Here is a 26,038-nt window from a genome sequence, read left to right as displayed (position 1 = left end):
TCAATGTAATCTTAACGACACCCCCAGTTTGATCGCATATATCAGTGCGATCTTGCAGTTCGCACAGGATCGGATCGCACAAGTGTGAACCGCTGTGCGATCCGATCCTGATGCGGCTGCCAAAAAGGGTCCTGTGCGTGTTTGCTGCGGGTGCGGTGCGAATTTAGCCATACAAAGTGTATGGCTAAACTCGCACCGCACAGCCGATTGCATGTAATGAAGGAGCAGTGCGCTCCGACATTACATGCGAACGCCGCAGCCACACAAATGTGAACCGGCTCTTAATGTGAATAAATATTAAATAAATATGTGCAAAAATGTGAAACAATAAAAACATGTAAACCATAATATCATATGTATGTACAAACAAATGCATGTCAAAGATTAAATACAAGAAGTGAAGCCCGTGAGGTAGATCCAGATTTTAAGACCCAGTGAGCAGGGACTGCAAAGCCAAGCTTCAGGACACAGTGAGCATAGTTCCTCACATTAGTTCCTCCACCACACAAACACTCTGACTCTTACTAAAAGATGGTGATCGCTAGTTATGGAGATCAAAAAGCGCTCAATGTGTGAATGCCTTTAAGAGCCTTTCCTGCAAGCTAATGCAGTCCTCTGCTGTTCCAACCAACCAAACACTCAGGGGTTAATAAATCACAGAACCATTAATATATCCTCAAAGGAGCCAACATAGTGTAAAACCGCCACACAGGTTTATTTCAGCAAAGCACAGGCACACACTTACAGGATGGTGAGTACAGAGCAGCACAAGCCAAAACGTTGCCACGCTATCCAAGTATAGCTGACATGATAATGTCACTGGCTAGGCTGTCAATGAGCGTTCTCAAGGGAAATGGGTCTATAATTCATTACCTGTTCTGGGCTGATTGTAATTGGCTCTCTCAGGAGCAACCAGGTGACACATTCCTCACATGGGGGAGTTGTGAAGGACCCTTGATATGTCCAGTACTCATGGGATGTGGGGAATAGAATGGAAGGGTCAAAGTCTGTGAAATGGGCTTTCTTCCCCTGCAAAATCAAAGAAGACACAAGTTAAACTTTAACAGCAGCCTACACAATGCTAGACCGTTAGCTATTTTATAGTTATGTGTAAGTTAGGGGCATGTCACAACCCCCAACCCCATCTCCACTTCTATTCACTGCACACAGTGCCATTTCAGTATCAGGTGACATCGGCAATGCCATTTTTGTTGGTCTGTCCTGCCTACTAGGATAGCAATTTTACAACAATGACTGCATTCATGCTACATCTGTATAATTGTGCTTTTCTTACCTTTGCCTTAATACAGTCCAGAGCTTCTAAAATCATTTTCAGATGCGGTTTGGCTTTCCCTATCTGTTGATAAATACAAATACAGCTTTAAAGGAATATGTCTTGAGATAAAGGAAGTCAGTATAGAAAAATATTAGTAATGAGTAAGGATAATGCTTAATATCATTATTATGTTTATTTTTTTATTTAAAAATAGGCATAGTTGCTGATCTTAGACAATTCGAAATTTGGCCATAGACAAAAGATGATGGACAGATGTGCAAGTACAATCCAACCTTTGAGACCTCATGCATAGAGGATGTTTGTGTTTCTCACTTGGAAGCCTTTGCTCCTGGCAGTAAACAAATGGAAAATTGTATCATACTTACCGTAATTTCCCTTACCTGGTGCCTATACAATACATGGCAACATTCGAGTGATAGAGCTCCACTCTTGACTCTTCCTTCAGGACTAGTGAATAGCATAAAAGAAAGACAAAAGTGCCCCCCAGCTTGCTCTGTAAAATAGAATTCCGAATGTGAAAGCGTATGCCGTTATGCATAGGCACAGGGCCATAGGTAAGGGGGGGGGGTTGGGGTGTTCACAAGGTAGCAGTGCTGCTGCTGAGAAGCTGAGCCTCCCTCTTTACCTTTCAGCTTGCTGCCTGAGAGACTGACATCACATACCACTTACCGCTGCTGTGCTGCCATAGGGGTAAGTGAGACTGTGACAACTGGCAAAGTTTTTCACTAAACACTAGGATAGTGCGTTACCATTTTCCACTGCTAGTATGGTACTGACAGTCCAGCCTGGCTCTGTCAGTGTCAGCCATGTTGTGGTGCTGACTGCAGAGCTAGAGGGCTGAAGGTTTACTAGGCACAACATGGCTGCCAGAGCCAGGCTGGACTGTTTGCTAGCCTCAGTGCCCTGGCCCTTTTTTGATTGTGTTATAAAGGCATTAATAAGGCTCTGTTCACACTAGGATGTGATGCAGAAAACCTGCAACGTGTGTCCTGCACAAGGCTGCCTTTAACGCAGGGCAAAAGGGATAGCTGCCCTGGACTCAGCCCCAGTCCTTGTTGTGGGGAGCAAAGCAGCTGTCCCTTGAGCCTGCACTGTCTGTAAAAAAGATGACAGCCAAATGCTAATGGGCCAGAGTTGGACTTGAGCTGTATTGCAGCAGGGCAGGCCTGGGAGGATGCGTGCCTGGGTCTCTCTAACCTCATCTTAAATCTCCCGGCTTGGTGCTCTGTCATCTCTCCCAAGTCCCAACCAATCACTGCCTGACATGTCCTCCTTATCCGCCTAACAAACGAGTGGGGAGGAGAGGGAGGGACCGCTCCTCCCTCTTCTGTACAGCCCATGCTGAAAGTCTGGGACCTGTCCTCATGTCCGTGTCACACAGTAAGTAAATGACGTGTGGTGTGGAGGCACTGACAGCACCTGTACTATGTCTGCAGTCTCTGACCCTCTCTTCCAGTATGTTTGCAGTCTCTGACCATCTCCTGTAGTATGTCTTCAGTCTCTGACCATCTCCTGTAGTATGTCTGCAGTCTCTGACCATCTCCTCTAGAATGTCTGCAGTCTCTGACCATCTCCTGTAGTATGTCTGTAGTCTTTGACCATCTCCTGTACTATGTCTGCAGTCTCTGACCATCTCCTGTACTATGTCTGCAGTCTCTGACCATCTCCTGTAGTATGTCTTCATTCTCTGATTATCTCCTGTAGTATGTCTTCATTCTCTGACCATCTCCTGTAGTATGTCTGCAGTCTCTGACCATCTCCTGTAGTATGTCTGGCACTAAATCAGTGTTTTTCAACCTTTTTTCAGTCAAGGCACCCTTTAAAAATGATGGACAGTCTTGAGGCACCCCATTCTAAAATGTAAAAACTATTCTAATTGTTTTACATAATGCAGCAACATCCACACGTAGGACACCTAACATTAGAGGTATTTTATTCTTCCAAAGAAAATACACTTTTTCAAACTGGTACTGACTAGTATTCCAGTGTTTCCCTTCTCCCTCAGTTCTTCTCCATCACTCATGTGACCCCAATGCTGATGGAGAGGGGCAGGGGAGGGCCAAACAAGAATGCTATGCAGGCAACTGACATCCTCCCTATCAACTGATGATGCCATTGGTCATTAGGACGCCGGTAGCTAGAAGGTTGTAAGGTTGCACAGTGAAAACCTGTGGCTTTGTGTAACTAAAAGGAAGGCTTTACCAGCACTTGGTACTTGATGCTGAACACCCCCCCCCCCCCCCAGGACAAAAATTGATCTACGGCCCTGCATAGGCACCAGAAAATAAAAATTAGGCTAAGTATGATAACATTTTCAGTTTTGCTGGAAGCATACGAGTAATACACACCTTACAGAGCTTACACTGGTAGTATGATGCTTAGCAATGTGTATTTTAATTGGCCACAGAGAGAGCTGAATGAATTTCTGTCTTCCCAAACTCCACTGTTGTGAGAGCTCTGAGGTCAACCTTATAGAGTCTGAGAAAAGTGTCATGAGACAACCAGATTGCTGCCCTGCAGATTGTTTCAAGGGAAACATTTGTCCCAGTCGCCCATGATGTTGACCACCGCCTTTGATGAATGAGCATTCACCTGAGATGAAGGCTCCATATTTCTAGCCCTGTAGGCTCGAGTCTGAATTAGCTTTATGACCCTGGAAGCGAGAATACTAGGGGAAGATTCCTTTCCCGTGTTCTTTCCCCAGGGAAGGACAAACAACTGTTGGAGTCTCTAAACTATGCCGTAATATCCAGGTAGGTTTTCAGAACTCTGGATACATCTAACTCATGAAAAGAATGTGAGTCTGTAAAAACTGGCAATGCCCTAGGTTCTGTCAGGTGGTATGAAAAGGTAACTTTAGGCGTGAATCCTCGTAAAGGACACAGTTCCACCCTATCAGGAAAGAAGGAGATGCGGTCCTCTCCAATACGGAAGGAGTGTGGCTCAGAATGCCTGATGTTATGGCCAACAAAATGGCAGTGTTAAGAGTCAAGCTCCAGAGAGAAATCTGTTCGACTGGAGCAAAAGGTTGTTTTGTCAAAACCTCCAGGACTAGTGATAGATCCCATTTGGTGAAGGTACGGCTGGCGGTTGGACGGATTTTCAACACCCCTCTAAGAAACCTCATTACTAAAGGATCCTCCGCCCATCTTATGCTAGTTGCTGCCAAAATTGGGGCCACCTATACCTTGAGCAAGCTCAATTCTAAACCCAAATCAAGGCTAATTTGAAGGAGCCCAAGTATGTGCGAAGCAGAAGGTGAGCTAAGATATATATCTCTCCCGATGGCATTAGATATAAACTTGTTCCAAATTTTGGCATATATATTGTTTGTTGTTCGCTTCCTGACTTTAAAAAAAAAAAAAGGTAGAGATGAGCTCTGGAGAACAGTCTAAGGATTTAAACCTTCTCCTCCAACCTCCATATTTGAAGGTCCAGTTTCTGCAGATTCGGATGGATGAACCTTCCCTGTGTTAGGAGACAGGAAAAAAGGAGAATCCTCATTAAAGGGCAGGTGCTGAGATGCATTGCCAGTTTAAACCATTTTCTCTTCAGCCAACAGGGAAGGACCGCTATGATCTGAATTGATTTCTTCAGTAGTGTCAAGAGGAACTTCAATTTGAGTGGCCAGTGGGAAGGCTTAAGCCACGGTGCACCTTCATGAGCATGACAGTGCATCCCCTCCCTCCGCTTGGAGGTAGGACAGACGTGAAAAGAACAGAGGAAGTTTGGCATTTTCCAGAGAGGCATAAAGATCTATCTGTGGTAGGCCCCAGACATTGGTATACTGTTGGATTATTTGTGGATAAAGTTACCACTCCTTGTCTGGAAACTCTCTCGATAGCATATCTGCTTCCCTGTTTAGCCGTTGCTTTTAAGACCAACAAGTTCCTCTCTGCCCTCTGAGTCCTGCTGCGAGTGCCTCCCTGTTTCTCCAAGTATGAAAATGCTGCTCTGTTATCTATTCGTAGGAGCACTTGTTGGTTTTTAATTTGAGGGCTCAGAGAAGTCAATGCTAAGAAGGCAGCTCTCATCTGTAGAATGTTTAAGACAACTCCCAAGGTGGAGAATGACCATATTCTTTGGATTCTGACTTCTCCGCAATGATCCCCCCAACCTTGACTGCTGGTGTCTGACGTAGTAGTCGTCCACGAGACAGGACCTAGTTGGCGAGACTTGGACAGTATGTCTAGGCTGGTCCGTCAGTGGACACTCCGGCGTGTCCTTGAAGCTATCTTGATTACCTGTGACAGGCGCTGTCTCCTGTATTGTTCCAGAAATCTCAATTGAAAATATGTCAGGTTCCAGTGTGACCATGGTACCAGGGGAATACATGAAGACATTGTGCTTTTGATGCTCAGATGCTGTGAAGCTGCTAGATAGGATCGTAGCATGACATTGTGCATCTTCTGTATATTGTTTTCCACTTTCTGAGGTGGAAACGAGACTGCTCCCTGCAGAGTGTCAAATATTGCCCCTAGATAGACTATGCGTTGTGTTGAGAGCAACTGGCTTTTCTCTTGGTTTATTAGCCAACCGACCTCCATTAATGATTATAGCAGAATCTCCCTGTGCATGATAAGCTGGCTTGGGTAGTTTGCTAGGAGTAGAATGTCGCCAAAATAATGGTACACCCTCAGACCCCTCTCTCTGAGGGGAGCTAGGATTGAAATTAGCACCTATGTGAATACTCTCAGAGAGGTGCATAGCCCGAATGGTAGACACTGATTGTAAATGAATCTGCTCCATTGCAAACTGCAGATATTTTTGAAAGGAGGGTAGGATGGGAACATGAGAATGCGGATCTCAGGTCTTCTAGCCGATCCCCTGTCTGAACTTCTCGGATGATCTTTTGTAATGATTCCATCTTGAAACTCTCGAGATTTATATACTGACTGAGTCTATCACAGGTCTACGTCCACTCATCCTCTAATAACAGGGTGGAATAAAAACTCATGAATCTTTCTGAGGAGGGAACTGGGAGTAGCTGCTCCCTGTGATTGAAGCGATGTTACAAACTATATATCGGTCATCCAGGGCTTTAGCCATAAGGTATATTTGGTGCCATACTGCAGAGTCTACTACTGGCGTCGACTTGAAAACTGGTATCTGCTTCTGCTAATTGGGATAACTTGTTAACTTAACTCAAAGAGAATATATTTTCTGTCTTCTGATCTCTTTTCTGATAATGACAGTAGAAAGTCCTGAAATATTCAGATTTTGAAGGGTTTGTGTGAAAGCTTGTGAACATAGCATAGCTACCAATTTGGAGGGAGAGTCTTTCAAGGCTTGCTTAAGTAATGCAGCAACCTGCCAACTTTAGATCTCGGCCGCATAATCTCTAAGCCTGGCTTTGCACACCAGTTTATCTGGTTAAGGTATGGCTCCACAAGATCAGCATTTTTGGGAGTGGGAGGTGAGGGAGAATGTTGTTGTCTCTGTGATCTAGAGCCCTCAGACAGTTGACATTATGAAGAATTTGCATGGTTTTCTGGGCTGGTTGCAGGAGAGTTCTCACAGCACCTAGATGTTGATCTGGACCTCTTTGAGCGAACAGGGCTGGAAATGAGAAAAAATGACCTATTGGACACATGAGGATCTTGGTCAGGCAGTGAATGGCTCATGATGATGATCAGGCAGCAGGAAGATCAACTAGAAATACAGAAGAAAGAGAGCTACAGAAGCAGAAACAGACAGAAAAATAGATCCCCCTCCCTATTGTGGCAGATAGCATCTAAATGGGCCAGTAGACAAGAAAAAAGAAACAGGCAGGGCAGAAGGGACAGCTATCCAGCAGCAGCCACCATTTAGAACCTGCTAGAGCATTTATATAGTAGCCTGGGGGAAGAGAAGATCAAACCGCCCCAGCCTCTTGACAACGGAAATGGCAACAACACCAAAGGTTTTTTTTCCCCAAACAGAGATGGATGCCGGCAAAAAAAAAAAAACGAACAGTGCACGTGCATCTTGTGACAGCAGCCGCACTGTAAACAGAATGGTCAATCAGGCTCTGAGGCGCATATGCACCACACAGGTGCACTGCGCCCAGATCCATGCCCACATGCTGGAAAGAAGAGATGCCACTAGAATTGTGCATGTGCCGCCCTGGACCAATTAGCGCTCCCCCACCAGGATTTACTTAGTGAAATGGTACCCATGTGCCCCCAGAGCACGGTAAATGGAGAGTGTAGCCAGGAGACCTGAGCATACCGGAGCCACTGCCAGCCAGAAAAAAATGCATGTCACACAAAGCCTCTGTCTACAAAAGGAAGGGAAATTGAAAAACAGAGCAGCCGATCTTCCAGTTTGGCCCACCACACATGCACCATAATGTAAAGGTAGATTTATGCTCCAATGAGGAGACCCTGCATACCACAAAAGATCCTCAAAAGGGGTTACCTGTGTTTTTAGCGCTTTTAGCGGCCCAAGAGTAAGGACTTACCTTGGGAGAGGCAGCACTCTGCAGAGATAGGGACATACTGCTAGCCTTAACCAGGCAGGCATACTGCATGGAAGCACCAAGAAGGCAGTTTAAAAAAACATGTCTAAACGCACGTCAAACATTTGGGTTTTTATTAATTCCATAGGCCAGAATATTATTTATCAATAGCATCAAGCATTTAGATGCGTTTACATGTGTTTACAGGTGTTTACTGCTCAAACGCTTCTCTCCTGAATGTGCAAGTGATTTTTTGTCAGCTTCTAAATGCTCCTCTCCTAATAAACTTGTAAATACCAATGTATGCATGGACACATAGGCTACCATATTTAGATGCTTAAAAAACAAATTTCACACCCTTGTAAAAGCTGCATTTTTAACATCCTGTGTGTATGAGGCCTGAGAGATTACTTTTTAACATGCTTTACATTCTTCTATAACTAGTGATTTGCAAATCTGCCAGGGTTCTGTTCCCCCAAGCGTTTGCATGAATCCTGTTGAAATCTGCAAACCCAAACTTAGTGGTGAATTGAAGCTTACGGAAGACTCTTCAGACGTTAGCATACCAAGGCATTAGACTGTTATAGACCATTGCCATGAAGTCTGACTCCTAAATAATGTGTGTATTCCATGTCCCTGTTCTTGCTGCACTCTATGGGGAAGGAGAGTTTCACCCACTGGAACCTGGAGCCTTGTCGTAGGTCCAGGGTGAGAGGAAATTGCCAATATATAGCCTATATATCAGCTACAATATACACATAGCCTATATTTGCATTGATACAGCATCTTTTATATAGCAATAGTTAGAGTTCCACTGTAAGTAGGAAAATTACTGGTATAGTCTTTTAAAGGTATCTTAAGCGAGTGAGAGATGTTTTTCGGATATTATGTGACCACAAGTTTAAATCAAGTTAGCACTGTCTGAAGTGCATACAGCTAAGTTGCAGAACTCGTCTACAAAATGTACAAACACCTTCCAATTCTAGGCCACATATCCTGGGATAAAAGAGATGGCATTTGCTATAGTGAGAACTGTGGTAGATGTGGTTATGTTTTTAGCTATTGTTTGCGTCACAAATGTGACATGTACTTTGTACTCTGTTTAACCTTACATGTATCGGGGTAGATTTGGTAAACTCGTTAATTGATTGGGCAATGGGGTGTTGGGAGGGTGTTAAGCAAAGGGGAGGTTTTGGGATGTATAGGGAAATTTTGTGGTTTAAGGTTATAATTGTCACAATCATTTTGAACCCATCACTGTGTATTGGTCATTTTTGATTGTCTGACTAGCCGAAGGTTCACACACAGGACAAACCAAGGGTGCACCCGAGCTAAGGACCTTTACACAGGGTGGGTAGGAGACGGCAAGACCCCAACCATGCTGCGGCAGTTCGTGGGGTCTAAAGTGGTTATGGTGTCTGGTGGAGTGCTTGGAGCCCTCGGGAAGCACTAGGAGCATCCGTCAACAGAGGTACCCAGTCGGGGTGTCAGTTGATACTTTACATCGCTGGGATGGCATCCTAGTGCGAGGAGAAGCAGCTCTCGGAGACACCAGTAACATTACGGAGAGAGCTAACACTCGTACAGCGTCCCCATATAAGGAGGAGTTTCTCTGGGGTTTGCAGCAACACTTGGCCCAACAGGATGGGCTTGTATCAGAGGAAGGCATACTGGACTGGAGAGATGTCACTTGAAAGGAAATGTGGTATGAGGCCTTAGAGGATGTGCAGTGGAGGTGGAGAGAGAGCCTTCCCAGTGAAGAACAGCGTTTCCAGGTATACGTTGCCCTGCGGTTACCTTTCCTAGGAGAGCAACCCCTGGATGAGTGGGTGACGGAGCTGTGGGACCAGATTTGGAAGGAGTTGTGGCTGGATGAAGCTTACCGGGCACTAAAGTGGTACGCCACCCGGCGCGACCACTGGATGGCTGACGACAATATGCCGGAAAGGTGAGGACTATAGTGGCCCGGGCTTGCTGTGGCAGGCCTTTGAGGAGAGCAATGACTTTGGATGTCCAACAGAGTTTCGGCACTGGGAAATCTACAACACCAGGGAAGCCCTACTAGGTCTCCCCAGAGCAGATGACCTGGGGTCAGACCTGATTCATGTGGTCAGAATGGAGTGGGAACTGGAGCAGGACTACCAATGCCTGCTCTGCTCCGTTCAGCCCCAATCTACCCTGCAAGCAGAGCCAGAGTGCTGGGTGGCAGATCCAGACCCACAACCCTTCAGTTGGAGAGACATTATAGACTGGTACTGGGAAGACCCACCGATGGCAGGTGGAGATGGGACCGAGGTCAGCCAACCCAGATCCGCAGCTACAGCAGGAGTTACTGGGAATAGAGACAGTCGGTTCTACTCCCCAGCGGCAGACAGTGTTACAGGGAGCTGAAGGTGTTGTCCTTCCTCCCCAGCGGCAGTGTACCTTCCAGGGAGAGGAGACAACTAATCCTTCTCCCCAACCACAGTGAGACAACAGCCCTGACCCCAATGATGCCGATGGGACCGCGGTCTCTTCACCAGACCTACAGGGATGCTGGACGGCCGGTCCAGATCCCCAACCTATCCCACAGGAATACCAGGAGGAGAAGGTAGGCGATCCCTCCTCTCTACAGCAGATCCCCAACCAGGTCCTAGGGGTAGTATTCGCCGACCCAAACCCAGCAAAAGTACTGGCAACAGGGCAGAGTGCTACCAACCTCTGCCTAGCACCTGCAAAAGCTACAGAGTTCCAGGAAGCTGGGGAAATCGGCCCCTTGCACCAGCAACAAGCTGATGAAGTAAAGCTTCTACACCCAACTGAAGTGCTGTCAGCTGGACAGAGAGTCAACTACCTCTGCCCCACACCTGTGGCAGTTCCAGATGCCCAGGATAAGAATGGAGAGGAGGTTGCTGTCCTCCCTCCCCAACAGTCAGTCAGATCGGAGGAAACTGCCTTCCCTCCCCAGACGGGATCTGTGCATCTGGGAGACAGTACCGGAGAAAGGTGGTCCCAACAATGAGGGTAAGGAAGATGGAGCAGCTAACTCCCCTTCCCAGCAGCAGTTGGTGCCCCAAAATGATGACACCAACCCAGCAGAAGAGCTGGCAACAGAGCAGAGTGCAATGGGCCTCTGCCCTCAACATACAAAAGATGGAGTTCCTGTGGTAGTGGATGGGACTGCAGTCTTCACATTTATATCCCAGGGATGCTGGACAGTCGGCCCAGATCCCCAACAGCCTGATAAAGTGAGCCCCACCACTCTGTCTTCTCTCCAGTGGCTGAAAGGACTCCCAGGAGAAGGGCCAGTCCACTCTTATCCCCAGCGCGGGTATGTTCTACGAGAGAGGCAGAGGTTGGCTGGGTGAGTAACGCTGTTTTCTGGACAATTTGTTTAGGGTCCTGGGTGGGTGCAGACATTGGGAGGGCCCATGGAACACAGCCTACCTTAGAGAGGTTGGAAAACCCACTAGGCCTCTCTTATGTCTAAGTCACCCTGTGTCTATTAGGGACACAGGGTGCCCAAGAAGCCCAGTCTGGCCTGTCCAAACCAGACTTCCACAGGCTAATCGGGTATGAAAGCTCCATGCGCCTTGCCAGGACAAACTTATAAACTATGTGGAACTTTGTCAAGGAAGCTGCCATGATGGATTGACTCTTTGGGACTTGTTACCCGACTAACTCAGGCACAGACCAGTTGGAGGTCTGGTACCTGGTTAGTCTACCTTTGGGGGGAAGATATGTGACGGTATTCACCATCACTGGGAGTGAAAGACAGATAATTAATGGTTTGAATTGCTTCAGATGGGGCAGTAATATTTGTCAGCAATATCTTCATATAGAAATATGAAGATTTATTTCCATTTCACACTGGGGGGCTTAGACTGTTATAGACCATTGCCATGAAGTATGACTCCTAAATAATGTGTGTATTCCATGTCCCTGCATGCCAGACAGGCTTCCCTATTGTTTGTGTATTGAAATGGAATGTGGGTTGTGCCTGTCCCATTGTTAAATTTTAATGACCTCACATTGTTCTGTCCAGATGGCTAGATAATTAGTTTAGGTTAATTCTGTTCTTGTATACCCTTTCAACTGCATATGCTACTGTAATCAGGCAGAGGGGAAGGATTGAATACACTGTATGGGAGTGTAAAACTCTGTTTTCATTGGATTGTGAATGTCATGTCCTGTTCTCCACAAGGTCCACCTGGGCGTTAACCTTGTAGAGTGCTGTCTCTTATTGGGGGGAGCTGCTACAAGGGATTGCTATGCTCTTCATACTCCCTTGGATAATCACTAAGCTCTTGTAAGAGCTTGTTCCTGTTCTTTCTGCACTCTCTGGGGAAAGAGAGGTTCACCCACTGGAACCTGGAGCCTAGTCGTAGGTCCAGGGTGGGTAGGAGACGGCGAGACCCCAACCAAGCTGTCGTGGTTTGTGGGGTCTGAGGTGGTTATGGTGTCTGGTTGAGTGCTTGGAGCCCTCAGGAAGCACTAGGAGCATCCGTCAATGGAGGTACCTGTAATGTTCCGGTACCTTTGGTACCCTAAATTACACTTTCCACAAGTGTATGCGCCCTACCATTTACTTTTGGAAAGGTGCGCATACACCTTTAAGACTGGAGCTGTCATCACTCAGCGCCGGACTAAATGGCTATTTAAGGCGTCGGTTCTCACTCACATGTGTTCGTTCAAACACCCTTATCTGGATGCTAACCTTGCTTGAAGCTTCCATGCTTGCAAGCTTACTTCGCTGACGGAACCTCGCTGCGCTGATCCCTGTATCCCGTTACTGGATCATCCGCCTCTCCTGAACCACCCTTCGGCTGTATCGCTAATAGTGCTAAGTACCCCGCAGGGGAATTCTCTATAAACTTATACTAAGCTTACACTATCTAGCTCTGCATAGTAGAGACTGTTTATCACATCTGCATAAACTAGATTGCTAGCTCTTGAGACTACTGCTACTTTTCTGCACTGGGTTGATCTCTTTTGTATGTCCACCTGATATTCTATCATCTGCTATCATACAACATTGCTAAACCTTCCTGCATCCATCTGCTACTGTCTCACCTTCAAGTGTCTATCACCTACCACCTCCACTCAACCTATCCCTCAACCTTCATCATTGTGTTACCACATGCATAAAGTCACTCTAAGAACCAGCTTGCTAATTGTGTGTATTTACTGGCTGAAATAAGACCTTCCACACATGATGAGTCATTGAGGTTGGGAATGGTATCTCAGCATATCTCTTACATGACAACTGACGTGGAACTATTTCTGCAGCTGAAAATCCACACCATATAAAAACGCAGGAGCGTTATAGTACCTAGTCGGGGAGCCGGTTGGTCCGTTACAATAGTGTATCATTGTAAGAGACAAACAGAAACATCAACCACCGTTCGCTGTTCTCACTAATAATTTAATCAATTTATTGGGAAAACCTTTTTCTACTTGCATTACTTTTTAAAATTATTTCTGAAACTGATTTAGCAGTTTCACATTTCAGCTTATTTACTCAGGCAGCATATACGTTATTAAAAATGTGGTAATGAGCATTTGGAAGGGATAGAGTTATTAGTGAAGATCACATACATATTTTAGCATGGTGAAATGTCTCCACATGATGTATTTCTGAAAATCAGCATGGGACTTACATTTTTCTCCTTTTATTTTCACATGGTGCTCCTGCCAGTAACACACTTCCTGCCCTAGGGTGACAACACTCACTCATAGTACTGTGTTTATGGAGGAGCAGCTTTCTCACTGTAGGACAGTAAGTGTGTTAGAACTACAGGAACACTCTCCTCTCCTCTACTCCATAACATGGGGTGTGTTCCATAGTCCACATAACTTGTATATAGCTGGGAACCATGTTAACTGATAAAAGTTAGCAGAGACATAGTACATAGGAAATGATCTGCTAACTAGATTTCTGACAGGTGTATATTTTTGCACTTGTATTTTTTTTGTATTGCATTTTTAGAAGACCTAAAGAGAGCAAATATGGGAAGTTTATTTATTTATTTTTATTTATTTATTTTAGGTACTTATATAGCACTGTCAATTTACGCAGCGCTTTACAGTCCCAGCCCTCAAGGAGCTTACAATCTAAGGTCCCTAACTCACATTCATACATACATAGTAGGGTCAATTTTATACAGGATCCAATTAACCTACTAGCATGTCTTTTGGAGAAGTTCAATATTAAGGTTTACATACACTGTAATTTGCTTAGAAGTTCTCTGAAACTGATAGATTTTACCCCACAGCTGACAAAATTATAAATCTCAAAAGAATTAATAAAAAAAAATGGGACTTTTAAGGTACTTGTGAGTTCAGGAACAAATACAAAACGAATATAGGGTTAAATTAGTATATATTATTATATTGAAAAACGGAAAACCAAAATGTGTTCAATGTATTTAAATATACTGTTTTAACCTATATTTCTGATTGTATTTATTCCTAAATTTACAAGCACCTTAAAAATCCCACTTTTTGATTTATACATTTCACATTTTCATTAGGGATGTGGTGCTTGCAATACTCCCCATGCCATCTTCGTATTAGAAAATTATACATTTAAAAGGATATTCAGTTGGTTTAATATCTGACACTTACCTTTAGGAACACTGAGATTATAGCCACTCCATCTGGGTTTTTCTTAGCTTCTGTAATGTTGTCATATTTTGAGTTCCAGTGAATAAACTGAATCTGAAAAAATAATTAGTTTTTCATAGATTGCATAATATAATTTTGGTAAAAGCGTCAGACTGGCAGATCTATTGTATAAGCCTATATACAACCACTCCATAAGAAACTATACTTTATGCACTGTATAAGGTGCTATATATAGAAAAGTCTACTTTATAAGAGAGTATATATAGGAAGATATACTTTATGTATATGGGACGGTATATAAAAAAAAGTCTACTTTATGTATAAGTTTGTATTATACCTTATGTATTTGGGGTTCTTCAAAAAGTAAACACTTTTTTTAACTCTGTTAAATATAAAAAAGGGCAGAAACATTTTGAAGACCATATATATATATATATATATATATATATATACTGTACAGTGTATAAACTGTTAATCACAAAAGTGAGTACACCCCTCACATATTTGTAAATATTTTAATATATCTTTTCATGTGACAACACTGAAGAAATTACACTTTGCTACAATGTAAAGTAGTGAATGTACAGCTTGTATAACAGTGTAAATTTGTCCCCTCAAAATAACTCAACACACAGTCATTAATGTCTAAACCACTGGCAACAAAAGTGAGTACACCCCTGAGTTAAAATGTCCAAATTGGGCCCAAAGTGTCAATATTTTGTATGGCCACCACTATTTTCCAGCATTACCTTAACCCTCTTGGGCATGGAGTTCATCAGAGCTTCACAGGTTGTCACTGGAGTCCTCTTCCACTCCTCTATGACAACATCACGGAAAGCTCCTTCACCTTCTGTTTGAGGATGCCCCACAGATGCCCAATAGGGTTTAGGTCTGGAGACATGCTTGGCCAGTCCATCACCATTACCCTCAGCTTCTTTAGCAAGGCAGTGGTCATCTTGGAGGTGTGTTTGGGTTTGTTATCATGTTGGAATACTGTCCTCCGTCCCTGTCCCTGAAGGGAGGGTATCATGCTCTGCTTCAGTATGTCAAAGTATATGGTGCCATTCATGGTTCCCTCAATGAACCATAGCAACCCAGTTCCGGCAGCACTCATGTAGACCCAGACCATGACACTCCCACCACCATGCTTGACTGTAGGAAAGACACACTTGTCTATGTACTTCTTACCTGAGTGCCACCACACACGCTTGACACCATCTGAACCAAATGCATTTATCTTGGTCTCATCAGACCACAGGACATGGTTCCAGTAATCCATGACCTTGTCTTCAGCAAACTGTTTGCGGGCTTTCTTCTGCATCATCTTTAGAAGAGACTTCCTTCTGGGACGACAGCCGTGTTGACCAATTTGATGCAGTGTGCAGCGTAAGGTCTGAGCACTGACAGGCTGACCCCCGACCCCTTCACACTCTGCAGCAATGCTGGCAGCACTCATACGTCTATTTCCCAAAGATAACCTCTAGATATGACGCTGAGCACACGCACTCAACTCCTTTGGTCGACCATGGCGAGGCCTGTTCTGAGTGGAACCTGTGCTGTTCACTTAGGGGTGTACTCACCTTTGTTGCCAGCGGTTTAGACATTAATGGCTGTGTGATGAGTTATTTTGAGGGAATAGGAAATGTACACTGTTATACAAGCTGTATACTCACTACTTTACCTTGTGGCAAAGTGTCATTTCTTCAGTGTTGTCACATGAAAAGGTATAATAAAATATTTACAAAAATGTGGAGTTGTACTCACCTTTGTGAGATACTGCATACTGTGTGTATATATATATATATATATATATATATATATATATATATATATATATAAATAACGTTATATATTGTTTCCTGTAACAGGTTTCGATTAAATGTAATTTAGGCACATGGCACATTTAAGCTGCCCATTCCACCTACTAATATCCCCTAATGTTCATATGTAAGTTACATCACTGAAATTCAGTGACTTCCTTTCCTCTTTGGAATATCAACATGGGTGGCTATCCACTTTGGCCTATGCAAACCAATCCTATCCTACTTTGCATATAAAGAAGTACTGCCATCTCCTGCTCCCCAGGAAATGACACATTCTGAAGGTAGTGTTGTCTGTATGACTTCATGCCCACAGGAGAATCACACACGCTGGATATGAAGTATTGTGGCTTTCTCTGTCACCACAGAATTGGTTAGTGTATTTGTAACAAGGAATATCTGAAGCCAATTGTATCTCCTGTTTTGGCTATAGTAGGAAAGGGTTCCTGTTGTGTCTGCATTTGTGAGATTCATTCTCCCTATTTTATCTGATAACCACAATTGCTATGTCTGAAAGAGAGGCAAAATCTAAAATTGTGAGTTTTTACTGGAACAAAAGTAGAGGGGAAATCTTGCAACAGGGACACCTGGCAACTGTCAGGAAAAAAAAACCTTGGTTTTACCATTTCCTACTCTCGAGGCTGGGCTAAGATAGAAGAGTGACTTGCCTTGGGTGCCATGCTGGGTGGGTCGCAGCCATATCACCCAGTCATCTCTTGCTGTGCCAGACTGAGCAGTCAAACTGATAGCTTAACATTAACTCTTGCTCTACCCGAATACTGAACCTAATATCCGAAACTAAAGTAACCTCAACAACAGCATATTTACCTCATTGAACACATGAAATATTAGTGTGAAAGTTTTCCTTAAAATGTCAGTTGGCAGTTTGTTCCAGTTACCTGCAACTCTATCATACTTTTTTTTCTTATGTTTTTCAGGTATTGGCTAAGTTCAACTCCCTCTGGAAAAATAATGCTGCACGAAACCTTGTTTAAAGCCCAACTCTCGGTTTGGGATCTCCCTGTTCATCTGTGCCTGACCTCTATCTTCCTAATAAATAATAAAAAAATAATGCATATCTTGTTCTAAGTGTTTTTGTTGTGATCTTGTGATGGCACAGCGCCTCTTCACCCTCTTCTTGCTCCATGAATGGCCCGAATCTGAAAGCTGTAGAAAATGAAGAGGTGCCATGTAATGATGTGGTGCTGCTTTCTGCGGTATGTTCCTATAAATATGCTGTAAGGTGGAGGAGGACCCTTGCCGACCCAGGCTCACAGGAAGTTGTTTGGACTTGGGCTTTAAATCCTTAACTTTTTTATTGGCTTCAGTCATGTTATCCATTTCCTTCCTTCATACTTATTCTGCTTGAATATACAAGCTTTTCTAGGGATTCTTTTTAATCCCTAATTTGGATATACCCTTTTTAACCATGAAAAACTGAAAAAAACTTCCTGTATCCTTCTACTGATGTATCCATTAAAGCGGAATACTAGCCTCTGGTTTTCAAACACTAAAACATATATCAATTGATAACACAGTATATATATACAGTATATGCTGTTGAGCAAATGAAGATGCGGCTCATGGCTTGTGTTAAGAATTCTCTTTCTGCATGCAAATACTGTATTGGTTGTTACATTTCTATAGTCAAAAAAAGATTAGACATATTTTTTGCACCTCTCCAGCATATTTTAGACCATCTATAACATGTTCAGATCCTTGGTCATCAGAAGAACCCCAATGAAACTGCAGTTGCCGAAGTCTGTAGGTTCCACGTAGAGGACCATCTTTTATCACTATGCAAATAAATAAATAAATAAAGATAGTCATACAACAAAAATGCACAGTTACACTTGTTATCTGTTACACCTTTGGGGTCAGCACAGATGCTGAATAAACTCTACAGTGCAAAAAAAGTGTGTGAAATGCTGTGCTTTAAGGGGATTATCTAAAATGGAAGACAGTGATTGATCTGATGGGTATAACTAACAAAAGTAATAATAAACTATATAAAAAAAAAATTGTGCTAATACAGTACATAATTATTCTGAATATCAAACAATCAGCAAAGTGCAAAACCCACATATGAGGGGGGGAGGGGGGGGGGGGTTTGTCAGGAACATCTTCACACAAAACTACACTGAAAAATATGTAGATTTCTCTATAATCACACTGTTTAGGGTCTCTATCTTGTCACACAAATATAGAATAAATTATTTTAAAGTATTATAACCAAAGAATACTATCGCTTACCTGCAATGACATGGAGGACATTATTCGCTCTAGTTGTCCCCCTTCCACTTACAGTGCAACCAGAGGTATGAGGCAACGTGTCCCCTCAAGTGACAGATTTTTAATACCAGGGTTTTACCTTGTGTGTATAAATAGTAGTTTATTTTGGGGGTATTCACATTTTACATACTTTAGAGAAGAACCGTTAGTTATCTGTTTGTTAATAATAATAATAATAATAATAGTAATAATAATAATAATTATAATACAATCTAACTACCTATCCATTGTTCTGATCCTTTGCAACATCTGGGGCAGAACTTTAGTCACTGCTTCGTAGACACATGTTTCTAAGCACCACTCCCTCAACAAAACATCCATATCTGTCAATGTAAAAATAGCTACTTGTAAGAGTATCCAAGGAGCATGAGGCAGTAAAGGGCCAAGGGGTAGTGGGAAACTTCATCCCATGACGGCCATTACGGGGAACTTAAGATTTGCATTTTGCTTCATGGTTGGAATGGCATGAGATAAACTATAAGAGATCTTAGTGGAAAGAATCACCTGATTTGTCTGAAGAGTCATCAAACACAACCCTAACAGTAGTACCATCATTGACGATCGTTAGAGACGATGATGGATGATAAGTGTGGTTCCATGGCCGTAGGCTTCCATCATGTTTGATATACCGTGTATGAAGCTCAATAGGAGACTGACGTTCTCCTTTAGAAAATGGAAAGTAGTCTGGCCACATGTCAGGACCTAAATAATGTGAAAGAAAGTATCAAAACTATTGCTGATTTAGTACATTTATAAATACAGCAAACACACAGTATCCTAGTAAGTGCACAGACATTATGATCTTTCCCTTGATAGGGTTATAGCTTAGACAGCTGAAAAGAGCAATGATAATGTGCAAACTGCCATAAATCCTAGCAACCCATCAAATGTCAGATTTCTGTAGTCAGATCAGTGAAAAATGACTTCTGATTGTTTTTTAAAAGCTACTGTACATTTGACATTGATCTACATTTTTAAATAAGCCTGAATAAATACAGCGGTATACAAGTATGTTATTAAGTCTGAGTCACTCACCATTGGCAGGGCCATATCCCCATTCATATCTTCGTGACATCACTGTAATCAATCTTTCTTCTTGTTACAGGTGATACAATATGGATGTACTATGTGTGTCTGTGAAGTCTCCCATTGTGTCATTTATAGACTTCCACTGACCTATGTTGAGGCTAGCATGGCACGTCCCCTCCCCACATGGCTGCGAGAGAGGGAATTACAGAGTTATCTTGCCTAACAAGCCCCCTGGCCCTGTGGGACACAGATGGAGATATTCTGATGTCGGCTCATATTTAAAGAGAGCAAAGCTAATCTGATCACAAGAATACATCGCACGGCCAGGCACATTCAGACACAGACCATGAAATTTTGACAGTAACTAAATCGCTACAGATGATGTGAGAAAATGTCTCACCCAAGCTGTTAGTATTGAGAGTGATTAACACATACATGATTAGAACATTTATAAGTTCATCTAGTCAGTATAAAAAAGGTGAATACTGGAACTCAGATAAATGTATTAGGAACAGGATATGTCACATACCCTTCAGCACACAGCAGTAAGCTGGCCTAGTTCCATAAGGAATAATACATTTTGTATCTGTGTTGATTGTGATCAAAGCAAATGCTTTCAATGGCACACCATGACAATAAAGAAATAAAGACACTGAGAAAAGCCAGCCACTCAATCAATGTAAAACTAGCAAAGAAAAGTCAACCATTTACAAAAAATATTAGATATAATATAATATTATAATATACCAGAAAAACTATACCCAGCCTTCCCCCCTGAGTGCCAGCAAAGAGGATGTAATTATAAATTGAACAAGAAGATGTTCTCTGTAAAGGATACATGTAGAATGGGAAATTAGGACTTTTAAGCTGCAAAACAAAGATAATATACTACATCATATTTTTAAAATTCCTAACAAAGTGTATTAAATACAATAAAATGACATTATAGTCTTACAAATATATTTTCAGAATAAAAATCTTATGCAATTCCAGTTTACTGGACAGCGATAGTTGCTCAACATGTTTTGCCAGGAAATGACTTCTTCTACTTTAGTGTACAAGATGTTCACTGTAGACAGAAAGTGTACATTTAAAAACAGTGTGTGATGGGGCCTGATAGTCACAATTCATACATGAACAAATTAAATTACATCAAAATGACAATGAATCATCTGAAAAACTGCTCTTGTCCCGGAGCCACCGCCAGATAAGTGTGCATCATCAAAAGAGCCCGAGGTTCACCACCAAAAGGATATCAGTGTATCATAGGAGGACCATATCGCCAACATTAAACTCAAAAAAAAATATATGTATATATGTCCAACGTAATATTTGAAACAGGACCAAAGAGGTCTTAAATCCTCCTATTGAGGATTTTCAAAAATAAAAGGCACAATTTAATTAATTTTTAAAAATTCTCAATAGGAGGATTTAAAGTGATTGTAAAGTCTTGTTTTCTTCTGTTTTCCTGGCCTTTCCCTCCTGTTGAGTGTCCCCACAGCAAGCAGCTTGCTATGGGGGCACCAGAGCCGAGTCACAGCTCCCTTTGTCCATTCAGACACGGGGCTGTGGCATGGCCCTGCCCCTCTCTATCCTGATTGGCTGACTGACTTCAATTGACAGGTGCGGGAACCAATGAGGATGGGCGTTCTGGGCAGGTGAGAAACTCCTGCAACATCGCAGGATAAAGGTGGGCTCAGGTAAGCATTTGGGGGCTGAGAGGGGCTGCTGCAAACAGGGGGTTTTTTTTTCCTCTTAATGCATAGAATGCATTAAGAGAAAAAAAACCTTCTGCCATCACAATCCCTTTAAGATCTATTTGGTCCTGTTTCAATTATCATGTTGGACTTCTATACAAATTTATTTTTTAGATTTTCATATTGGTGATATGGTCCCTCTATGATACACTGATATCCTTTTGGTGGTGACCCTCTGGCTCTTTTGCAGATGCACACTTACCTGGCTGTGGCGATAAGAGCAGTTTTTCAGATGATTCATTGTAATTTTGATGTCATTTAATTTGTTTATGTATGACATGTGACTATCAGGGCCTTCAGGCCCACCACACACTGTTTTTGAATGTATACTTTCTGTCTACAGTGAACATCTTGTACAGTAAATTAGAAAAGTCTCCTGAAAAAAGCCATTTTCTGTCGAAACATGTTGAGCAACTATTGCTGTACAGTATACTTAAAGCGCATAAGATTTTCATTCTGAAAATAATGTTATAAGACTATAATGTAATTTTATTGTATTCAATTAAATGTGTTATGAATTTTAAAAATATGATATGGTATATTATCTTTGTTTGGCACCTTAAAAGTCCCCATTTCCCATTCTTCATGTATCCTTCAGTCTATGGGATCTGGTGCCTTGCTCCCCAGTTCTTTGGCTGATATTCCAAAATGTTCTCGTTCTATGTAAAGGAGGTGATTCTAGCAGAGCATGTTGCTTTGGAAGTTAAACTTTGTGGGCCTACAGGCCCAGACTGGCCATAGCGCATTTGCCCGATGGGCCAGGGCTGATGGGCCACATAACAAGAGCTCACTAATGCAGGGGTCCCAAACCCCTGGGCCACGGACTGGTACTGGTCTGTGGCCTATTGATGACCAGGCCGCACAGCGGGGGGCAAGTGGCGAAAGAGGTCCGGACAAGGCTAACACAGACAGTGGTTTAGCGGTAGTTGCTCACCTCCCACTATGCGGCCATGCCTGTGTCTCCTCTCCCAATTCACCCATCCCGTCAACGATGTCATCCTGTTAGCAGAGCAGGGGGTGGGAGGAGCTGGAGATCTGCACAGAGAGCGGGAGTCTTTTCATTTTAACAAGCATCCAGATCAGCAGCCTATTTTTTTGTCCAAGTCCAGGACTGGGCCACAGTAATGGAAATTTGTCTCAGGGCCAAAGTCACCATCAAGCCTCAATGTAAAGTGTGTTCCTTTTCTAGTCTATAGGGAGCAGAAACTCTGGTGTAACCATACCAAACAGTGAGGACACGCTGGCCTGCAGGTAATCCATCCTCATGTGCTCTTTACCTGTATTCAACTGAATGTTATTTGCTTAAGGTTTTTTTAAATGTCTTACCCTTTTGTTGGCATGCCCACTGAAAATGGAAATTGTCAGTATGATCAGGCCAGCCTGCAGATTTCAGCATGACCGCCTGCATGCATAATTCTGCCTATAGAACTGTGAACTGTCACTGCATCTTGACTGCGTGCATGCTCATTGCTGATTGCAGTACCAAGTGGGGCATTTATAGCTGAGACCTGCCCAATAATGGGCATGACTGTTGGACATAATAGGAAATAAGATTACCCATTTTGTGCATTGACAATGTTTCATATATTTTAAGAAGGGTAATTCTATTGGATTTACAGACTTTTGAGAAGCCTTGTGATTGGGAAACGTCATTCACTTTGTTGATAGACAGTATTTAATATGATTTAAGATTAGTTCTTTGCGATTTATGGTGGTTGACTTTTGAAGATTGAAGGATTGTTGGTTATACAATCGTGTTTACAGTAAATGAGTTAAGTTCACGATACAGTTCCAATCCAACCACAATAAAGGGCTGCAGCCAAAACATTTTCATTTTCATTTGTCTGTTTTTTTTTGTTTTATTTAAATGTGTTTTTTATACGTATATTTATACATTGTATAAATTCTGGATTATGGGGTTAATCTGATCGAGGGTGTGTACAATCCCATGGAGGCTACCACTGCCAACCTGTCCCTGTAAAAATGCAATTTGCCTGGCTGTCATGTTAAACTGATTTCATCAATACTGACCTCGAACAAGTGTACATATTCTTACTTCACTGGCTGTGTATTTGTTCCACCTGAGAAAAATACTGAAGCTAGAGACAGGCAGAAAGCAAGCATTTTCGGAAAGAGGTCTTCAAGGGCAGCCACCATATTTTGTCAGCACAGATTTTCTTTAAACTTGGGAAGGACACTGCTGCCCTTCTGCTGTAGTCAGTTATTTAGGCTTACTATGAGTGTTGAAAAGCTACTGTTTACAAATCGGGCCTATGTTTAAGTAAAGCATGGCATTCAAGGGTTTGCGGCATAATCCTGCCTGAGCAGCCATGTCCAGTGAGGTCATGTCCCAGACATGTTGGCACCTGTGATGTTTTACAGGCAGCGTTTCCAAAAACAAAGACATTGCCATGTTTGGTGACATATACCAGCTGATGTTTGCTTTACTAGGAATAAAGTCATCAAGGAATTGATTTAGTAAAAGAAGAGCTGTGGGGTAGAATTTGAGCTATTACTGTACAGCTGCCAAGGTGGTATTTAACTATACATGCCAGTATCACGCGGATCTCCTGTAATACCTAGGATGCATACTGCTAGTTTGGATTACAACATGACAGCTGCTATCTGGTCAATTAACGAAAGGGAAAGGAAACTCCAGCTTTGTTTGAAAAGACGACAACCCAATTATTATTATACAAAACTTTATTGCAGATTCCCACCTGATTTTGTACTAGAATCAATACAATACCTCTTTCCTGTAGGTTGCTGGAGCTTTTTTACATTAGAGCCGAGCAGAGATTTTTGCAGGGATGATATCTTGAGTCCAGCAGTTCTTTTCTTATTACCATTCATTGAAGATTTCTTAAAAGAAATATTGGATTTTTTTCTTTTTAAATCATACTTACCTAGGTGGATGCTGCATCTGTCCCCCGCTGGCACTAACACTGTGAAACCGAGCGATCAAGCACCGCCAAACGCTCAGTTCCCAGAGCTCACTGACAGTGGCGTGCCTAGAGCATTTGGCACCCGGGATGGAAAATCTGACACCCCCCCAGGGCCAGGTCATATACTCTCAACACCCCCTGGGCCTGATCATATACAGCCAATTAGGATTAGGAGGGGGTGCAAGATATAAATGTAGGATTAGAAGGGGGTGCAGGATATAATACATGTAGAATTAGGAGGGGGTGCAGGATATAAATGTAGGATTAGGAGGGGGTGCAGAATATAAATGTAGGATTAGAAGAGTGTGCAGGATATAAATGTAGGATTAGGAGGGGGGTGCAGGATTTAAATGTAGAATTAGGAGGGGGTGCAGAATATAAATGTAGGTTTAGGAGGGGGTGCAGGATATAAATGTAGGATTAGGAGGGGGGTGCAGAATATAAATGTAGGATTAGAAGAGTGTGCAGGATATAAATGTAGGATTAGGAGGGGGGTGCAGGATTTAAATGTAGAATTAGGAGGGGGTGCAGAATATAAATGTAGGTTTAGGAGGGGGTGCAGGATATAAATGTAGGATTAGGAGGGGGGTGCAGAATATAAATGTAGGATTAGAAGAGTGTGCAGGATATAAATGTAGGATTAGGAGGGGGGTGCAGGATTTAAATGTAGAATTAGGAGGGGGTGCAGAATATAAATGTAGGTTTAGGAGGGGGTGCAGGATATAAATGTAGGATTAAAAGGGGTGCAATATACAAATGTAGGATTAGTAGGGGGTTCACGATATAAATGTAGGATTAGGAGGGGGTGCAGGATATAAATTTAGGATTAATAGGGGGTGCATGATATAAATGTAGGATAAGAAGGGGTGCAGGATATAAATGTAGGATTGGGGGGGCTCAGATATTATAGGGAAGTAGATTTTTGAGTAGAAGAAGGGGTAGGTGGTGGAGTGGAGTCTCCGGCTTGCAGGGAAGGGGAGGGCTCATCTGGGACAATAGACACCTCGTTGTGACACCAAGTAGGAGGAGGAGGAGGAGAAGGAGGAGGAAGAGGAGGAAGGAGGAGGAAGAGGAGGCTTGGTGTAATCCTTCTGAGCACCGGGCAGAGGGAGGGAGGAAGGTCTGTGGAATTCCTCCTCTATGAGCCTGCCCCCCCCCCCCCCGCGCCCCCATAGGTATGCCACTGCTCCCTGTGCAGAGGGCTGGTGATTATCAGTCACTGGCTTCTGCTCTGCCCCCCCCCCGCTCTCACTGGGCTGTGGAGGGGGTGGGAGCAGCCGGCTCAGGCTCTTAGCAGCTCACTGAGTGGCTGAGCCGGGCACCGGTTCAGGCATGTGGATGGGTCCTGTTGAGATCTTTCCTGAGCCTGGACCAGCTCTGTGACTTCAGCCCACTGTCTGCTGAAAATGGGTTACAGAAGTGCAGAATGAACTGCACTCCTGTGATCCACAGGAGAAGTAAAGCCAAAAGAGCTTTGACTGTACTTCTCCTTTAAAGTGCTACTTACTGCACAGAGCAGTCCCTTAGCTCCTGAAAGTCACATTCCTGCTCTTTTCTCACAGTATGGCTCCCGGGGCTGCTAGTGTCTCCTGTGAGACTGGGAAATGGGAGAGCAATGTTGCAGCTGGGACAGCACTGGATCTGTGAAAGGGGCCAGGTAAATGTTTAGGGGTGGGGGCTAGGACGGTTGTGGAGGCCCTGATTTCTGATATGGTATTAGCCTCTTGCAATCCTGTGGACAGTAGCCCACAGATAGGGCGAGAAAGGGGCAGAACTTGGAGCCAATTACGTACGCTGTATGCTGATAGGAGAGGGCAGGGTGTGAAATGGAATAACCCATACTGTAGCTCTCA

The 26,038-nt window shown here is 43.2% G+C and overlaps 1 protein-coding gene across 1 annotated transcript in view; it reads right to left on the bottom strand.

Moving 5' to 3' along the window:
• The window catches only part of LOC309555641 (uncharacterized protein), a 124,707-nt gene extending 105,163 nt beyond the window's left edge, over window positions 1-19,544 (bottom strand). The window contains exons 1-6 of the mRNA XM_082257677.1: window positions 19,490-19,544; window positions 18,959-19,156; window positions 17,840-17,958; window positions 14,343-14,435; window positions 1,295-1,357; window positions 874-1,029 (exon numbers count right to left, since the gene is read on the bottom strand). Coding sequence (XP_082113803.1) covers window positions 874-1,029; window positions 1,295-1,357; window positions 14,343-14,435; window positions 17,840-17,958; window positions 18,959-19,156; window positions 19,490-19,529 — 669 coding nt within the window. The 5' untranslated portion in view covers window positions 19,530-19,544. The remainder of the gene's footprint in view (window positions 1-873; window positions 1,030-1,294; window positions 1,358-14,342; window positions 14,436-17,839; window positions 17,959-18,958; window positions 19,157-19,489) is intronic.
• Window positions 19,545-26,038: the final 6,494 nt, after the last annotated feature.

This window comes from Pelophylax lessonae, assembly GCF_965119305.1.
Source record: "Pelophylax lessonae genome assembly, chromosome: 5".
Taxonomy (NCBI): Eukaryota; Metazoa; Chordata; class Amphibia; order Anura; family Ranidae; genus Pelophylax; species Pelophylax lessonae.
The sequence above is the reverse complement of the archived record's forward strand: the minus strand, read 5'-3'. Positions and strand labels throughout refer to the sequence as shown.